Source organism: Trachypithecus francoisi, unplaced genomic scaffold (genome assembly GCF_009764315.1).
Source record: "Trachypithecus francoisi isolate TF-2019V2 unplaced genomic scaffold, Tfra_2.0 Lachesis_group8, whole genome shotgun sequence".
Lineage (NCBI taxonomy): Eukaryota > Metazoa > Chordata > Mammalia > Primates > Cercopithecidae > Trachypithecus > Trachypithecus francoisi.
The window spans coordinates 85879017-85897016 of NW_022681473.1; the positions used below are offsets into that span (position 1 = coordinate 85879017).

The 18000-nt window shown below is 37.4% G+C and overlaps 1 protein-coding gene across 7 annotated transcripts in view; it reads right to left on the reverse strand.

The window, feature by feature from the left end:
* The window catches only part of MTMR2 (myotubularin related protein 2), an 89035-nt gene that overhangs the window by 10975 nt on the left and 60060 nt on the right, over window positions 1-18000 (reverse strand). For all 7 annotated transcript variants that reach the window (XM_033206383.1, XM_033206386.1, XM_033206387.1 and 4 more), the window contains 7 exons: window positions 17874-17984; window positions 14430-14531; window positions 13446-13529; window positions 6067-6216; window positions 5132-5320; window positions 2844-3029; window positions 137-343 (listed from right to left, as the gene is read on the reverse strand). In XM_033206383.1, coding sequence (XP_033062274.1) covers window positions 137-343; window positions 2844-3029; window positions 5132-5320; window positions 6067-6216; window positions 13446-13529; window positions 14430-14531; window positions 17874-17984 — 1029 coding nt within the window. The remainder of the gene's footprint in view (window positions 1-136; window positions 344-2843; window positions 3030-5131; window positions 5321-6066; window positions 6217-13445; window positions 13530-14429; window positions 14532-17873; window positions 17985-18000) is intronic.

Genomic DNA, 18000 nt, shown 5'->3' on the forward strand with positions numbered 1-18000 from the left:
ATGCTTTCCAAAACAAGCAAAAACATTGGCCCCACTAGATAAATGATCAATTTCGAAGAATATCTTATTTTTAAAAATGTATTTTTTTCACATGCCTTGGTATGAGATGCATCAAAAGTCAAGGTTCCTTACTTACTAGTTGAAATCGATGTCCAAAACTTAGCCATTCTTTCTCCACAAGGACTTCAAATCCTCGGATAGTTCGATAGTATCCATCCAGCATGAGCATGGCAAGGGAGGTGAGCTGAGCTGTGCGATCCCAGCCATCACTGCAATGCACTACCACAGACGTCTTCCCTGATTCTACCTTGTCAGCAATCCTAAGAGCCCCTGCAAGAATAAGCTGGAAAACAGATTTTTTAATAAATACTTCCTTCTTCAAAATTTACTAATACAGCTTATGAGGGATCACTATTTCAATAACACGAGGAAAAACATTTGTCCCTTCCTAAGAATAATTTTTTTAAATGGTAGAAGACATATAAATTTTGCTTTTAAAACTAGAAAAACCTCATAATTGCTGACTCCTATTAATTTGCCCAATGAAATAGCCAAATAAAAAGTACCTTTGGGTGCTAAATAAATCATGGTGTAAGATTCTTCTTAGAAAAGTTCTAAAGAGATCTGTTTCTAAGAATCATCAAATATTCCATCATCTATTTAAATAAAAATAATTGATATGGAAATTGGAGCCTTTTTATGATTTGAAACAACGCTTACTGAAACCAAATTGGGACAAGTACCTGAAAGCAATAATACTGGATCTCTTTTGAAATATTCTATCCCATTTATTGTATTGTTTTGACTAAAGATTTTTATGTCACAGAGCATACAGCAAGCACAGTATAAACTTTAGAGTGAGCTACTTTTCTGTAACACTATGCATGAAAATTCACAGATTAATATGTCAATCTGTTATTTAAAATAACTTAAGCTCTTTTTTTTAAATATGCAGAAATCCTTTACAAAATAACTTACCTTTTCTAAAATCGATCTTGAGTTAAAACTAAACATAATTCAGACATATCAAAAAAAGAAACAAAAAAGTATGGTATCTTAAAAAAATAAATAAATAAAAATAAAAAGGACAGTACAGCCTATTCTTCCCTGCAATGGCCATATCGTATTATACTTGAAAAACAGTATAGTTCTACCTACACAGATGAGAATGAAAGAAAACAGATTATTAAGCTTGGAAGTATGGTAACTTCCCCTGGATCACAGCTATAAGCATATTCTGGAAATGGGGTACTATGACGATCTTGACTATATATCAGAGGCATTTGTAAGCCTGAAGTGCCTAGACCCCATTCCCCAATGACCCTAATTCAGTATTTTAATAAATTCCACCTATAATTCTAGTGCATATACAAAGTTAAGAATCACTAACCCAAAGGCTTAGTTACAATTGATCAGGAAGAGTTATCCAAAGTAGTAATCATTCATTCATTCGTTAAATAAACATTTATGGAGTCCCTTACTAGAAGGCAGATACTGCTCTATGCACAGGCCATACAGCAGAGAACAAAGTTCCTGCTTACTGAAGTTTACATTCTATTTGGGCGAGGCCCACCAGTCACAAACAAACAAGGAAATACACAGTATACCAGATGGCAATAAGTGAAAACCCTCCATAGAAGTTATAGGGAGTGCTGGTAGAACTCTTATTTTGTAAAGAGGCAGGGAAAGGCCTCTCTCAGGTGATATTTGAACAGAGACCAGAAGAGAGTGATTGAGTGAATAAACTTTCTTGGTGTGATAAGGACTGGGGGAGAATAAAGTAGTTTAGCCCAGCTATATGTCTTATACCTCTAGGGAAATTTGATTCTGTTATAGCCAGACTTTTAGAGACCATGTTGTAGCTGCAAATTAAATACTTGGAGTTTTCAGAATCAAACACAGAGATTTATGTTAGTTCCAAATCAAGCCTAAGATTGTATATTTACACATCACATAATTTAATAAATGGGCCACATGAACATGCTGAGTAGTGTTTACACTTTGTGATTTCCAAGCTTCTAAGCTTCTCAAAGGGAAACAATAGTAAAAGTGGTCTATTTAAAATTCTTAACTCAGTTTGGTTTTCTCTTCAATTCTGTCTGAACTTCAGAGATTTTAATGTGAGTAGAAGTATCGTTCTTATCATGAAAGATTGCATTTCCCATTACCTCATACTATTTATACATGTGGTTACATAAGTCTATATTTTGGTGAGTTATGTTACTGACAGATCATATCTGAAAATATGATAACTGTATTAGCATGTTAGGTAAATTAGCACTGACATGTGCTCTGCAAATGACTTAGCACTCAGTGTGGCTCATGCAACCACTCCACCTCATTTTCCTGATCAGAATGGTTTTCACATACCATGCGACTAATATTTACTGGGTACCTATTCACAGATAGTGCTGCCCTAGCTCCTGAGAAGACAAAAATATATATATAGGATTTATCCAGTCTTGGTCTTCATAAATTAGCAATATACATTGTTTGACACACGAAAGCAAACAAAGTACAGGCTAGTTCCTGACTAGATCGAAAAACAGGGTAAAGAATTCAGAGAAAATGGAAAAGGATGCAATCTGGGAAGACTTTATGAAGAAATGAAATATGAACTAGAATCTGAAGGATAGTTCGAATTCGGATAGGATGGGGGGGAACGAAAGAAGTACAACAGAACCAAATGCACAATATAAAAAACCAATTCATTCAAACATTAAAATTCAGTAGTAATTCCAAATATCAAAGCATTTACCCATTTTTCATTGCTAATGTAAAAAGCTAATATAAACAAAGGGGTAGAGAAAGTCTTTGTTTGGGATATAGTAACACACACCCACCTTAATATGTTCTAGCCAATGAGTAGATTCCAAGTTAGACAACCAGTGAGTTTCCTCAATGTTGGGGTACACAATCTCCTTAAGTTTTCGTAATGATTCTCTCATAACATGAATATTGTGGATATCCAGAAAAACTAGTTCAGCATTTTGATAGGCATCTTCACTTTCATAACCTCCACCCTTTGCCTGGAAAAAAGCACACATCATGGAAAATCATAAATGAATGCACATCTGTGGACAAGTGACATAAAATATCCAATAGCCTAAAAGATGATACATATTACTGGAGACCAGGAAAACTCCACAGGAAAATGTGGATGGCTCAGGACAACTTATTTAGCACAACCACTCGCTTCCTCATGTTCTTCTTTACCAAATGAATATATACGTACTCTGACTTGCTTATGTGGCCTGTTATTAAATGTGAAACACATATGAGGGTATTTAAACATTGTAAAGCACTAAATTTTCCCAGCCATACTTCAAGTTCTACCCAAGCATAAGTTCTTATAGAAGACTTCCTTTCATATATACTGAAATTACCAGACTGTAAGTTTCAGGTGCTGCGACCACATGTCTGGTTTACCTATGCTTCTTCACCTCCCGCCTCTTCACCTCATTTTAATCTTCATATCTGAGAAATAAATTCCTTGCAATCAAAATGACCTGCTTCATTTTTAACCACATCATTCTTTTTAAATAAAAAGAACAAGTATAAAAGCACAGAATGCTATCATGAATGTTCTCAAAGACTTAAATCTACATCTACAGAACAGAATGAGAAAATATTTGGTGTTCAAAATAAGCTATGGCTAGAAAGAACCTAATTTTTCTGGACTTAATCTTTTTATATTTCATGAATAAAATATTCTATCTTCTACTTAACTCGTGTGTAAAATCATACTTCTTAGAGCCCTAATAGAAACAAATTAGGAAAATACTGGAGCAGCAAATATAATTATATAAAATTAAGTGATCATATGACCCACATCTTTGCAAAGAACAGAACCCACAAACTCATAAACAGCAACAAATTACTGAAAGAACAGAAGTTCAGCTTCCTTTCTGACACTGAGAGTCTGGGAAATCATTTGGCACAATTATAGAATTAACAGTGTTTCAATGGATACCTGTTAACAAGGATTACTTCTGAAGAGTGGGAATAAGACAGGAACTTTCAATTCAAATTTGTTGCAACATTTTAGAAAGACAGCAGTGGTAACAACTATACAGAACCTGTCACAGAAACACATAGAATGAAAATGCCCTGGAATCAGGTAGTGGTGATGGTTGTACAACTTTGTGAATATACTAAAAGCATTGAAATGTACACTTGAAAAGATGAGGCCGGGCGCGGTGGCTCAAGCCTGTAATCCCAGCACTTTGGGAGGCCGAGACGGGCGGATCACGAGGTCAGGAGATCGAGACCATCCTGGCGAACACGGTGAAACCCCGTCTCTACTAAAAAATACAAAAAAATTAGCCGGGCGAGGTGGCGAGCGCCTGTAGTCCCAGCTACTCGGGAGGCTGAGGCAGGAGAATGGCGTGAACCCGGGAGGCGGAGCTTGCAGTGAGCTGAGATCTGGCCACAGTACTCCAGCCTGGGCGGCAGAGCGAGACTCCGTCTCAAAAAAAAAAAAAAAAAAAAAAAAAAAAAAAAGAAAAGATGAGCACTTTTCAGTAATGGTACCTGCTGCTGTAGTTAAGTTGTTATGTCTTCTCTCTCCTTCCCTCCTCCTATAGATTTGGTCAACTGAACCAAAATTTCAATTTCCACAATGCTAATATTTATTCTGCTGGAACAATCAGCTACAGCTGACTGTCAGTTCATTAGTCTGAATAACTTGTTCAGGTGGAGGACGGTCAGAAGAGGGCACCACTCGTCACTGAGAACACTAGTTTGCTATTCCTAGAGCAGGACTATACAGGGACTTCAGTGAGTCATAAACTCAGTTGTCAAATTTGGAGAAGTGGGAAACTAAGAATAACTGAACACCTAGTTATTATGTAAGTAAGCACAAGGTTATGCATTATTTTTTATTAAATGATGTTTGCTCCCAAAACAACACTGTTAACTATTATTCTCATTTTTACCAATAAACAAATTGAGGTCTAAAGAGGTTAAATAACTAACTCAAAATCACACCGTCAAGTTGAAGAGCCAAGACTAGAACCTATATCTTTACCAGTGTAGAGCTTGAGCTCTTTTTACTACACTGTGGCCCTGCCAAAGTCAGCTGATCCATGAAACCATAATTATAATCATAATTACTAAGAGACCATCTGACCTTGTTGGCAACAGCATTAACACTTGGCCGGGCATCAAATATAAAGATTTTGTGAGATTGGGCATTGGAATCCATGATAGCTTGAAGGTATTTTTCATCTTCTTTGCTTCGCTTTCCACTCACTCCAACCATGGGCTGGCTACACCGAGTTACTGTGGCTTGACTTTCAGGATGAATCCATGATAAAACCTTAATGAGGAAAAAAAAGGTAACACACCTTTTACATACTTCTCTGTTTATAATTCTCCAAAACAGTACTCAATAAATCTCTGCTTTCTAATTGGATCCAAAGCCTGACCATGAAAGGACATCTGGGGCTGCTAGGAAAAATAATCGCCTTTCTTTCAAGCCAATTCTGGCATGTGGAAGACTTGGTCTAATTCTTTAGTCAGATACTGATTTAGGAAAGTCGTTGATTATTGGGAAATGTTACCTCCTGGAAAAAATACTTTGAAACAGGGCTAAGTAAACCCCACTTAATATATTAGCAAAACTGCTCAGTTCTAAAAGCCTTTAGAATCTATGAATTTTGTACCTAAAATTATTTAAGCTCATCTTTCTAAGATCCAGTTATACATTTGTAAGGTGTTCTTTCTAGGACTTAAAAAAAAAAAAGAACATTTATCACCATGACTAAAGAATATACAATAAGATAAATAGTGACTAATACACAGAGCAAACTTTGCTTTTCAGTGAAGAATCATACAATTCTGTGTAGTTTATCTAATACCCATATCACACTCTCCGGAAGCCTCTTTAAGCCTTTCCTCCAGTTTTAACTTTACTAAATAAATCAATCTCCAATATCCCCACGAAAGACCTGCTGCTGTAGCTATTTATATCCTGAATCCATTCTCCCACTCATTAATCTCAGCATTACGTTGAGTAAAAAAGCATTTGCAAAGGCTCGTCCAAACTCCAAACTTCCTACTTACTGGGATACGGCCTCTTGATCTGAAGGATCCCACTCTCTTTAATTCTTCGTCAGGAATATTTGCTGGCACAACCAGGAGGGCAGGGTATGTATCACAAAGTTCGTATCGTTCATTTATCTTTGTTATTCTCCAGCTTTCATTTGGAATTCCCTACATGTGAAATGAAACATAAGACAAATTACTATCTAACTAAAATATTAAACGACACCAGGACAGAAGTCATCCTGTTCAATCTCTCTGACCTCTACTGTCCATCTCCTAAAGTGTTGGGATAGCTGTTGTCAGCCTGTGGTACCAGGCTTTTAGGATTAGATATTCTGATATAGGGATATGTATTCATTTTTGGAACCCAATTCCCAATTTGATGTTAAATAACAGACATTAATTCACTAAATATTGAGTGTGGGCCTGTGCTAAGCATATTCAGGAGGAGGGAGGAAACATTAATACTTCAAATGTTCCTATTCTTTTTTTGAGAGAGAGTCTCGCTCTGTTGCCCAGGCTGGAGTGCAGTGGTGCGATCTCAGCTCATTGCAACCTCTGCCTCCCGGGTTCAAGTGACTCTCCTGCCTCAGCCTCCTGAGTAGCTGGGAGTACAGGCGTACGCCACCATGCTGGGCTAATTTTTGTATTTTCAGTAGAGACAGGGTTGGCCAGGATGGTCTCAATCTCCTGACCTCGTGATCCACCTGCCTTGGCCTCCCAAAGTGCTGGGATTACAGGCGTGAGCCACCACACCTGGCCAAATGTTCCTATTTTTTTTTTTGGAGACAGAGTTTCACTCTTGTTGCCCAGGCTGGAGTGCAATGATGTCATCTCGGCTCACTGCAACCTCTGCCTCCCGGGTTCAAGCGATTCTCCTGCCTCAGCCTCCCCAGTAGCTGGGATTACAGGCATGCGCCACCATGCCTGGCTAATTTTTTATTTTTAGTAGAGACAGGGTTTCACCATGTTGGTCAGGCTGGTCGCGAACTCCTGACCTCAGGTGATCCGCCTGCCTTGGCCTCCCAAAGTGCAGGGTCTCATTTAGTTTGACTGGATGATTGACTTTGTTGCCATTCATCTATACAAAGAAATATCAGAAGTCAGGCACCAAGTGTCCACCAGAGTGCTACATACAAAGCTATCACTTATATACGTAAAGTACATTTTTCACTCAGGTACTAATGGATTTTGCTAATCTAAAATATATTAGAAAAGTAAGGGAGGCATGCAAGGCAAAATAACAGGCAATAGGCAAGAAAAGTGTTTAAAACAATTTTTTAAAAATATATCAACTATTGAGCTCTCGTGCTTCTTCAACATCTGCTATTTTATAGTGTACTACTTCACATTATAGGATTACTTAATAAGACAACTGAAATTTTCCATCCTTCACTATATACAAAATTAAGGTATTATATTAAATGATTGGACTTAAGAAAATCTTTAAAATTTTATGATCTCTGAAAATTCTTATCAAACAAAAAGAATTGAAAGTGAAAAATACATGTACTGAGCATCTACTATGTGTAGGCACTTTGCCAGCCTCTTTACACCCAAACACAGATATATTTTACTGTACTCAGGTTTCATTAACTTCATTTCATAAAGAAACTATGGCACAGTTTGTAATTTGGCCAAAGCTATACATTAGGAATTAGTAGAGAATTCCATGACCATTCCAAATCTGTCCTTTTTATATAAAAGTACATTATTCCTCAAGAAAAATTTATTATCCTAGTTCACTAAATTGTAAAAATCTCAAAAGAGTAGAATGTACTCTCCTTTAAAGAAGTATTTCTCAAGCTGTTGCCAAACACCCAGAAGGATGTTAAGAAAGAAAATTCCCTTCCAGCAAACACTCTCAATAGCACTTCTATTTATCCCTAACTGTTCTTTCATTAGTACCTTACATCCTGTTTACCCCATATAATTAGCCTGGTCCCATCTTGCTCCCTATGGTGTACATCTTTCCCTCCCTCCTGATTTCCTTGACTTCAGATATTCTGGACAACTTCAAGATGAAAGTTAAACCCTGCACCAGGCCGCTTATTATCTTTATACATATTTTTACCCATGACTTATTTCCACAAGTAAAAGGCTTAATTAGAGGTTTTTAACAAAATATTCACGTGCTGGCCGGGCACGGTGGCTCATGCCTGTAATCCCAGCACTTTGGGAGGCTGAGGCGGGCAGATCACTAGAGGTCAGGAGTTCAAGACCAGCAACTGGCCTTTTTTTTTTTTTTTTTTCAGATGGGGTCTGGCTCTGTTGCCCAAGCTGTAGTGAAATAGCTCCATCTGGCTCACTGCAACCTCCACCTCCCGTGTTCAAGCGATTCTCCTGCCTCAGCCTCCCGAGTAACTGGGATTAGGGACACACACCACCACACCTGGCTAAGTTTTGTAATTTTAGTAGGGATGGGGTTTCACCATGTTGGCTAGGCTGGTTTTGAATTCCTGACCTCAAGCGATCTGCCCACCTTGGCCTCCCAAAGTGCTGGAATTACAGGCGTGAGCCACCATACTTTAAATAATTCTTTCTATTCTAACAGGTGTGTAAAAGTGGCATGATCATGTGAGGTGAATGAAGTGAGTAACAAGTATTGTATCTCATTGCTATCCCTTCAAAGTTGATACTATATCCCAGTACCATATTCAGATAAGGAAAATTGAGTGGCCTGGCCAACATGGATGAAACCCCGTTTCTATTATACAAAACTCAGCCAGGAATGGTGACTCATGCCTGTAATCCCAGCTACTTGGGAAGCTGAGGGAGGAGAATTGCTTGAACCCAGGAGGTGAAGGTTGCAGTGACATAAGATCGTGCCACTGCACTCCAGCCTGGATGATACAGCGAGATTCCATCTTAAAACTTATATATAATATATATACACACACAATTCACTATTTTTTAGTATAGCATGTGTATACTTATATATTTCATATTTTATATATCGTATATATTTTTATATATATTTTTATATATATGTATATATATTTTCACATGCTATACTAAAAGGTACAGTGAATTGGCAAGTTTAAAGAGATGGTATTCAACCAAGAAACTTGGTTATCATCTTTAACTCCTCCCTCTCCCTTATCCCTTACACCCAGTCAGTGACCAATTTCTATGATTTTGCCTCCGGAAATACCAGAAATTTGCTCACTTTTTTCAGTTCTTACCACCACTTCCCTAATTCAGGCCATTATCACTTCTCTCCTGTCCCTCTATAATCCATTCTCTATACTGCTTCCACAGTAATCTTTTAAGATGCAAAAGGGATTATGTCATTCCTCTGCTTAAAATCAATGGCTACCTATTGCTTTTCATATAAAGTATGAAATCCTTTACCAGACTTAGCAAAGCCCTCTACAATCTGCTTTCTCCAGATCTCTCCCTTGCCACCGTATGCTCTGGTCTAGTCTATATCAGACATCTTTCAGCTCCCAGATGGCTTCATGTTCTCTCCCTACAGTACTTGCTCTATCAGACTATTCATTACATTATATTGTAATTGTTAATCTATTTGTTTGAATGCTCCATTGAACACAAACTCTTTGGGAACCTGGACTTTATAATTTTGTTTCATATTTTAGCCACTAGTATTTAGAAGGTATTATATGAATTTGATAAATGCATAAATGAATAAATCAGTGAACCATAGGAAATTTCCATAAGAAGCAAAATCAGTTTCCAAAGTTTTCTTTGAAAACATGGAGTTAGAGCTAAGAAGATCAGATCACTTGAGAAGCATACATTGGAGAGCCTAATGCACCATCCCCCAACTCAGAAAGGTACTCCCGTCTCCCACTCCACTTCCCATATCCTTGTAAAATCACTACCAGGAGAACTACTGTTCTCATGGGGAATGTCACATTATTCAGGTATGTAGCAGGGTGGGTTAGGAATGAGAACCACAGACTTAAATTACCTTCATGGCTACCTCATTCTTAGATAAGCTGACACGCCTACCTTCACTAAAAACTGCCTTTCAAGCAGAAAACTGGAATTGGCTAGCCCTCAGACACTCTCTTTGTAGACAGTACTAAAAATATACTGACAACTATTGATCTTTGGTATATATCTACTCTCCAAGCAAAATCACTGCCCTTCAGTATCCACTTGTCAGGGTCAAGTTATTATACAAACTGAAAGGATTATGGCTTTCTTAGTTACTTACATTCCAGTTCTAAGGATAAATTCTGTTTCCCTTGACTGAAGTGACTGTTTTCCAAGTTTGTTAAGTAATGCATGTGACTTATATTGGGTATTTCTGCAGGAGACCATGCTCGTTATCTTTTTTGTTCATTTCTTGAGATAAGGTCTCTGCACTCTTCACCAGGCTGGACTGCAGTGGTGCAATCACAACTCACTGTAGCCTCAGTCTCCAGGGCTCAAGCAATCCTCCCACATCAGCCTCCAGAGTAGCTAGGACTTCAGGCATGCACCACCACGCCTGGCTAATTTTTGTATTTTTTGTAGAGATAAGGTTACACCATGTTGCCCAGGCTGGTGTCGAACTCCTGAGCTCAAGCAATCCCACCTTGGCTTCTCAAAGTGCTGGGATTACAGGTGTGAACCACCGCACTGGGCTGCTCATTAATTATCTTTATACAGATTTTTACCCATGACTTGATATTTTTCCTTTTTTTTTTTTTTTTTTTTTGAGACAGGGTCTCACTCTGTCACCCAGGCTGGAGTGCAGTGGCACATTCATGGCTCACTGCAGCCTCGAGCTCCAGGGCTCAATCAGTCCTCCTGCCTCAACACCCCTGGATAGCTGTGACTACAAGCATGTGTCACCACACCTGGCTAATTTTTGTATTTTTGGTAGAGACAGGGTTTCACCATGTTTCCCAGGCTTGTCTCGAACTCCTGGGCTCAAGCAGTCCTCCTGCCTTGGCCTCCCAAAGTGCTGGGATTACAGGTGTGAGCCACTGTGCCCAGACTGATGACTTGATTTTTCTTGGCCTTATCCACAAATTCCATAGTCCTGTCTACAATCACTACATATTGTATATGTCCTTCAAGAGTAAATTAAAGAAACATTCTCTTATATGACAAACCTAAACAGTTATTAATAGCTTTGCCTATTTTTATTTATTTACTTATTTTTTTGAGACATGGGACATCTCACTGTTGCCCAAGCTTGAGTGCAGTGGCACATTCACAGCTCACCACAGCCTTTATCTCCTGGGCTCAGGTGGTGCTCTCACCTCAGCCTCCCAAGTAGCTGGGACTACAGGTGCACGCCACACCTGGCTAATTTTTATTTTTTTGTATAGATGGGGTTTCACTACATTGCCCACGCTGATCTCAAACTCCTGGGCTCAAGTGATCTGCCTGTCTCAACCTCCCAAAATGCTGGGATTACAGGTGTGAGCCACTGTGCCCAGCCTTTGCTCATTTTTGAAGAGATATAGTCTAATTTCTTTTAACACTATTAAGTGTAGATCTATTGAATGAATGTGGCTTTCATTTTTTTAGTGGCAGCACATGATAAAGCCAGTCATGATACCTGTTTTTCAGAGCCTCACAATGCAAAAACTATAATAATCATCATTTGGACAGATTTTTACAGTTTACAAAGTGCCTTTCTATATGTTACCAATCCTTCAAACATCCCATAACGCGGTATCTATCACCAAATAAAAAATGAAGGCAGTGTGCCATAAATGACTCATTTAAGAGCCTACATCGAAGTGTGAGAGTAAGAACTAGAGCTAAAATTCAAAACTAAGTCTTCTAAATGTGCTAGAATTAGAGTGTGGTGGTAACTGCACAGTTTTGTGAATATGTTAAAAAGCAGTGGACTGTATACTTTAAAATAGTAAATTTTATGGTATGTGAGTTATATCTCAATTTTAAAAAACAGAAAGGTCTATATGTTTGGAGATGGTACCATCTCCAAAATATATTAATGAAAAAAGAAAAGCACAGAAGAGTGTGCATGGCATGCTACCATATGCTTAAAAAAACAATACCCAAACATACGTACACAAGCTTTGTAGACATGAAACCTTTGAAAAAAAATACTCCGGAAACCAATAATGTCATTTCCTAAAGGGAGGGAAACTGGAATGGCTGGGGGGACACAGGGTTGTCCTGGAAGGAAAACCTACCTTTCAGTATACCCTGCTGGACCTTTTGAATTTTGTACAGAATGCAAGTATTACCACTTCCTCTTTTAATTTAAAGGGGTGAAAGTGAATAATCTGATGCTTTATCATTAGTCCTTAATTTTAAGAGATCATCTTCATTTTCTTCTGTAATAAACTTAAAATATATCCAAGAAAAAAATCTTAAAACTACAGCTTCTAACTAGTGTCCTGACTCCATTAGACCTTTTAGTTGATTCAGAGAGTTTCTCACTCTGCAAAAAAAAAAAAAGCCAACAAATTCATCTAGTAAGTCAAAGACCATAAAGCATCCATACCATTTTATGTAGAAGCCAATGCTCTATTCTTACTGTCACAATTCCTAATCTCATAATTCTCTTTCTGTATGGGTACAGTTGTTCATTTACACTTTATTTTTTCTTTTCAGTAATAATTTATTTCTTTTATTTAGACACAGTTACCTCATCTGCTTTCCAAAGTTCTACACTGAATGCTCCTGGGACAGCAATTTCTTCCCAGATTCCCAAAGAGTAGTCCTCATTTTTATAATTTCTAAAGACACTTGCTAGACTTTTTGTTGCTTAGTCATCTTCTTCTGACACTGGATTTTTGAGTTAGCACAAATCTCCTAACATGTTTCTTGTATACTCTTGGCTTTTAGTTGATTCCATTTATTTTGTATTCTATTTCATATTTTGCCAATTAACTTTATAACTAAATGAGGAAATTTCAACTTCACTTTCCACATGTAAGTGCGGTAACAAACCCCACTTCGAGTCATTTAGATATCTTTAGCTCTCTGATGGTGGTTCTTTACCTCTACTTATTGTGGTTTTGTAAAACCACAATTAATTAGAAATGTTATAATTAAAATGCTATGTTTGAAATTTAAATACAAAAGTAAAAGCTCAAGAATTTTCATATTTGAATTCTAGAATATTCTAGATAACAAATCGAACGATTACCAAGAAATAATCAGTATGTCTTAAATTCTCAAGAAAGCATAGTGGACAGGAGGAAAGTTAAAAATAAAGAAAAGACTATTTTAGGTGGGGCTTAATGCAGTAAGAGACTTTTTGGGAAGTGGTATACTGAAGGAAGAATAGGAAGAATGATATACTAAAACAGATTTCAAGATTGAATTCTGCTTTAATCTGTTACTGTAGTGAATTACTGTGGTATGAGATATGTTGGTTTTCATACATGGTTCACTCAGTTTTCTTTGTAATGAAAAGAATACAAAATACTAAAATTGAAAGAAAAGAAAGTACATACCTGCCTTCTATACTCTAAAAGAGGGTCATATAGCTTCCATCCGTTTTCAGGGAATACTTCTTTGTATTCAAAAGCAAAAAGAGGCTACAAAAAAGTAAACAATGGTAAGAGCTAAAAAAGATATTCACAAAGGTAATGAATCAGAAATGTATCCATATATCCAAAGTTTTCATTTATTTATCTGCAAGAACAGTTTATATATTAGCATCCTTTTTTGTATTATAGTTTTTGTTTTATAATTTTGAAAATCTATTTTTTTACATATTTTTTAAGCATACAAAAAAGCAAAGACACTTGACAACAAAACTTACCAAATACTAACATATTATTATATTTCCTTCAGATTATCTTTGGTAGCCTTTGTAGGTTTACTTTCAAATAAAGATATTACATTTAAAAACAACTATGATGCCAAAAACAAAAAAAAATTTGAACTGGAGTCATAAGACCAACGTTGATTCCAAATGGTACTCCTACTAACTGTGCCCTTGAGTTAACTGCTTACCTGATGTTGCTTTCATCGCTAAACAGGGATAAATAATATCTACCACCATAGGCTACAGAGAAGTGAAGTGATATAAACGTGGGAGTCTAACACTGTCTATAGCACATAGTGGGAACTCAGGGTTTGCCTACCCTTACCTCCCAAATTGCTAGTCTTAACTGGCTCCCAATTAGAAAGGAGATTTCAAATCCTAATGAAGACAACAGGCAACTTTTCATCATGCAAACACCCTGAATAGCAAGATCATGTAATCATAAAATGTTAGTGCTGGATTGGACCTCAGAAATCAGCTAGTCCAGCTTCCTTTATTTCATGCCTAAAGAAATTGATGCAAGATACTAGGTTATGCTTACACTATACATCTGGTTAAATGTCAAAGCAGGGATGTAAATGTAGAGATTCTAGACAGCCTAAACAAGTTTCTTTATACTACATCAATAATTATAGCACAAATTTTCCAAAGACAGGAAACGTTTTACCAGGTTATTAGAGACAGGAAATGCATATTTCATTAGATTCTCAAATATGGATCTTCTTGTCCGCCCCTCAGGTTTATGAGCAAATCGTAAACTCCTAATATCCTAGAAAAGATTTAGGAACCAAGTTAATAATTGTTCACTACTTACTTAAGTGAATAAATAAGGTTACTTGGAACTATCTTGTAAAATGTTAAGATTTGTGAATGTAGGATACAAAAGTAAATCAGACATCAGCTCCTGGAGGTAGGGAAATTATAATGGTTTACTGGGAAAAACTGAAAGAAACACAGGTACTCTACTACAAAGCAGAATTCAGAGGGCAGGAAATTTACCTATGCTTATGGACTCAAAATAGGCCAGTGAAAGAGACAGTATTTGATGTAACCACTGGGGATTAACGATATTACATCTGAAGATTAATATCATGACTGACACAAACTATCAGCATATGTGCTTTCCCTGTGAAAGCCCATTTTCTCTCATAAATTTCCTTATTACTAAAACTTGATTAGTATTTGTTACATTTCATATGTGCCTTCATTTCATTATATCTGGTGATTATTTTCCTACTAACTATCCCTTCCCAGGGTTCATTTGCATTGGACCTTCTCTTCCTAAGTCCCCTGCTACTAGACTTGTTAGAACTAAACCCTGCCTGAAAGTCTTCCTTCCTTCACTCCATAACCACATTCTTCCACCATCTACTGACACATAACCTCTGAATAGTTTAGTTTATATTATCCAGGCTGTACAATAAGGTCTAAAGACCAAGGTTCCCTTCCATTTGTCCCTAAGCAGTTTTCTATGCTCAGGCTGAATGCAGTTATTCATGTTCTGGTTTAATGGTATCTTAATAGCACTTAGAAAAAAACTGGGGATTAAGATAATTTCAAGGGCCAGACACAGTGGCTCATGCCTCTAATTCTGACACTTCGGGTGGACAAAGCAAGAGGGACACTTGAGGTGTTCTACTTCTAAAACAGTGGTGGCGAAAAATTGGCATTGTAGACTTTTCCTATGTTCTTATCTACTGTCATTCTTTAAACGCATTGATTGATAATTGAATGAAACATAAATTGTTACAAGTTCAAGACCAGCCCGGGCAACATAGCAAGACCTTGTCTCTACAAAAAATTTAAAAAAAAATAAATTTATAAGAAAAGAATAATTTTAAGACTAATCATTTTATTTAAATGTTTTTACCTAGGCAGAGTTCAAAATAGCTTTATTATGCCTCATTTTGTAGAATCACACACAAAGCCACTCCACTACAATGTACCCACAATACGTGAGTAAGACAGTATATTATAAATCTGATCCAAAACTAGAATGCTGGCTTTACTATCTTTCAAAATAAACACGTGCAGGAACCTAAGCTGATATCTTGTTTTCCCTCAGTAAATACCTTTATAACTAGGAAAGATACTCAGAATCATTCTGTTAACCACAGAGTTCTCTGAAAGTACCATGTCAGGGGCCCTACAAATATTTGTGTTAATTGATAACGATCCTGTTCCATGGAAAAAAAATTATATTTAAAATGATTAAGATTCAAAATTATCTTCTTTCTATGTGCTACTTACTATTAAACTACAGAAAAGTGATCAGGAAACAGTGTGCTTGACATGTGGTTGACAGCAATTACACTTACAGAGCCCTTCTGACTACAGTGGAAAACCATAGGCCAGGCACAGTGGCTCATGCCTGTAATCTCAACACCTTGGGAGGCCAAGGTGGGCAGATCACTTGAGGCCAGGAGTTCGATACCAGCCTGACCAACGTGGTGAAACCTGTCTCTACCAAAAATACAAAAATTAGCCAGGCATGGTGGCATATGCCTGTAATCCCAGCTACTCAGGAGGCTGAGGTAGGAGAATCACTTGAAATCAGGAAGCAGAGGCTGCAGTGAGCCAAGATCATGCCACTGCACTCCAGCCTGGGTGACAGAGCCAGACTCTTGTCTCGAAAAAAAAAAGAAAACTACAAAAATAATTACTAAGTCATTAGCTTTAATACCAGAGTCACAAAACTTCTAAGATTAGCATAAAGTATCTTGAATTATACACATGCTGTTTCTTTTGGCACTGGCAGAATAGCAAAAGAAAGGAACAATGTGATGTAGAATCTCAATGTGCATGGGTGTTAGTGAATTAGGCCTTAATAACAGTGACCTGGAGAAGTGGTACATGGTATTAAATATCTATGACTTAATGGTAAAAATGTAACAATCTATGTTTCATTCAAATATCAATGCATTTAAAGAATGCCAGTAGATTAGAACGTAAGAAAAGTCTACAATATCAATTTTTCCGCACTATTGTTTTAGAAGTAGAAACACTGGCTGGGCATGGTGGCTCACACCTGTAATCCTAGCACTCTGGGAGGCCGAGATGGGCAGATCACAAGGTCAGGAGATTGAGACCATCCTGGCTAACATGGTGAAACCCCGTCTCTACTAAAAATACACACAAAAAAATTAGCCAGGCATGGTGGTGGGTGCTTGTGGTCCCAACTACTCGGGAGGCTGAGGCAGGAGAATAGCGTGAACCCAGGAGGCGGGGCTTGCAGTGAGCTGAGATCACGCCACTGCACTCCAGCCTGGGCAACAGAGCGAGACTCCATCTCAAAAAAAAGAAAAATTATGAGAACTAGAAATAGAAAAGACAGGTGATGATGAATATATCATATTTAGTTATTTAGTTCTTCCACTACAAAGTAGTGGAACTGCTCAGAGCCTTATGTTGCTAATTTGTAAATTAAAGGTAATAATGTCTATTGTGCCTACCTCACAGCATTTCTATAAGGCTCAAAGTGAAATAATGAATGTGGAAGTATGTGGTATCCTATCAGTACTATGTGCATTAAAGATGGTCATTATTGTTATTTTTTTTTTTCAGAGAGAGTCTTGCTTTGTTGCCCAGGCTGGAGTACAGTGGCACTATCTTGGCTCACTGCAACCTCTGCCTCCCAGATTCAAGCAATTCTGCTGCCTCAGCCTCCCCAATAGCTGAGATTACAGGTGCCCGCCACCACGCCCGGTTAATTTTTGTATTTTTAGTCGAGATGGGTTTTCATCATGTTGGCCAAACTGGTCTCGAACTCTTGACCTGATGTGATCTGTCTGCCTCAGTCTCTGAAAGTATTGGGATTACAGGCGTGAGCCACCACGTCCAGCCAAGATGATCATTATTAAAAAGTAAGTTATGAATTTCTGAATATATCAAAATATGTAGACTGAACTGGGCCCAAAAGAATTAAGTCTAATTCATGAATCACCTTTTCTATTACTGCTAAATTTTGTTTTCTTCTATCAATGTCATACTAAAATAACATTTCTAATTGGAAATCCATTTGATATTTTGGAAACCAATTTCAAAACAGAGGTTCTATTTAATACAAAGCTTTTCAAACCAAAGAAAATCACATACACATTATAACATTTACCTTACACACAGTTTCTAGTCCATAAGAATTTTCACCTCGACTAGAAGCACCACCAATTTTTTCTACTCTACTTATCACACCAAGGGAAGCATCTAAAACAAATGGGGGATCCTAAAGAAGGAAAGAA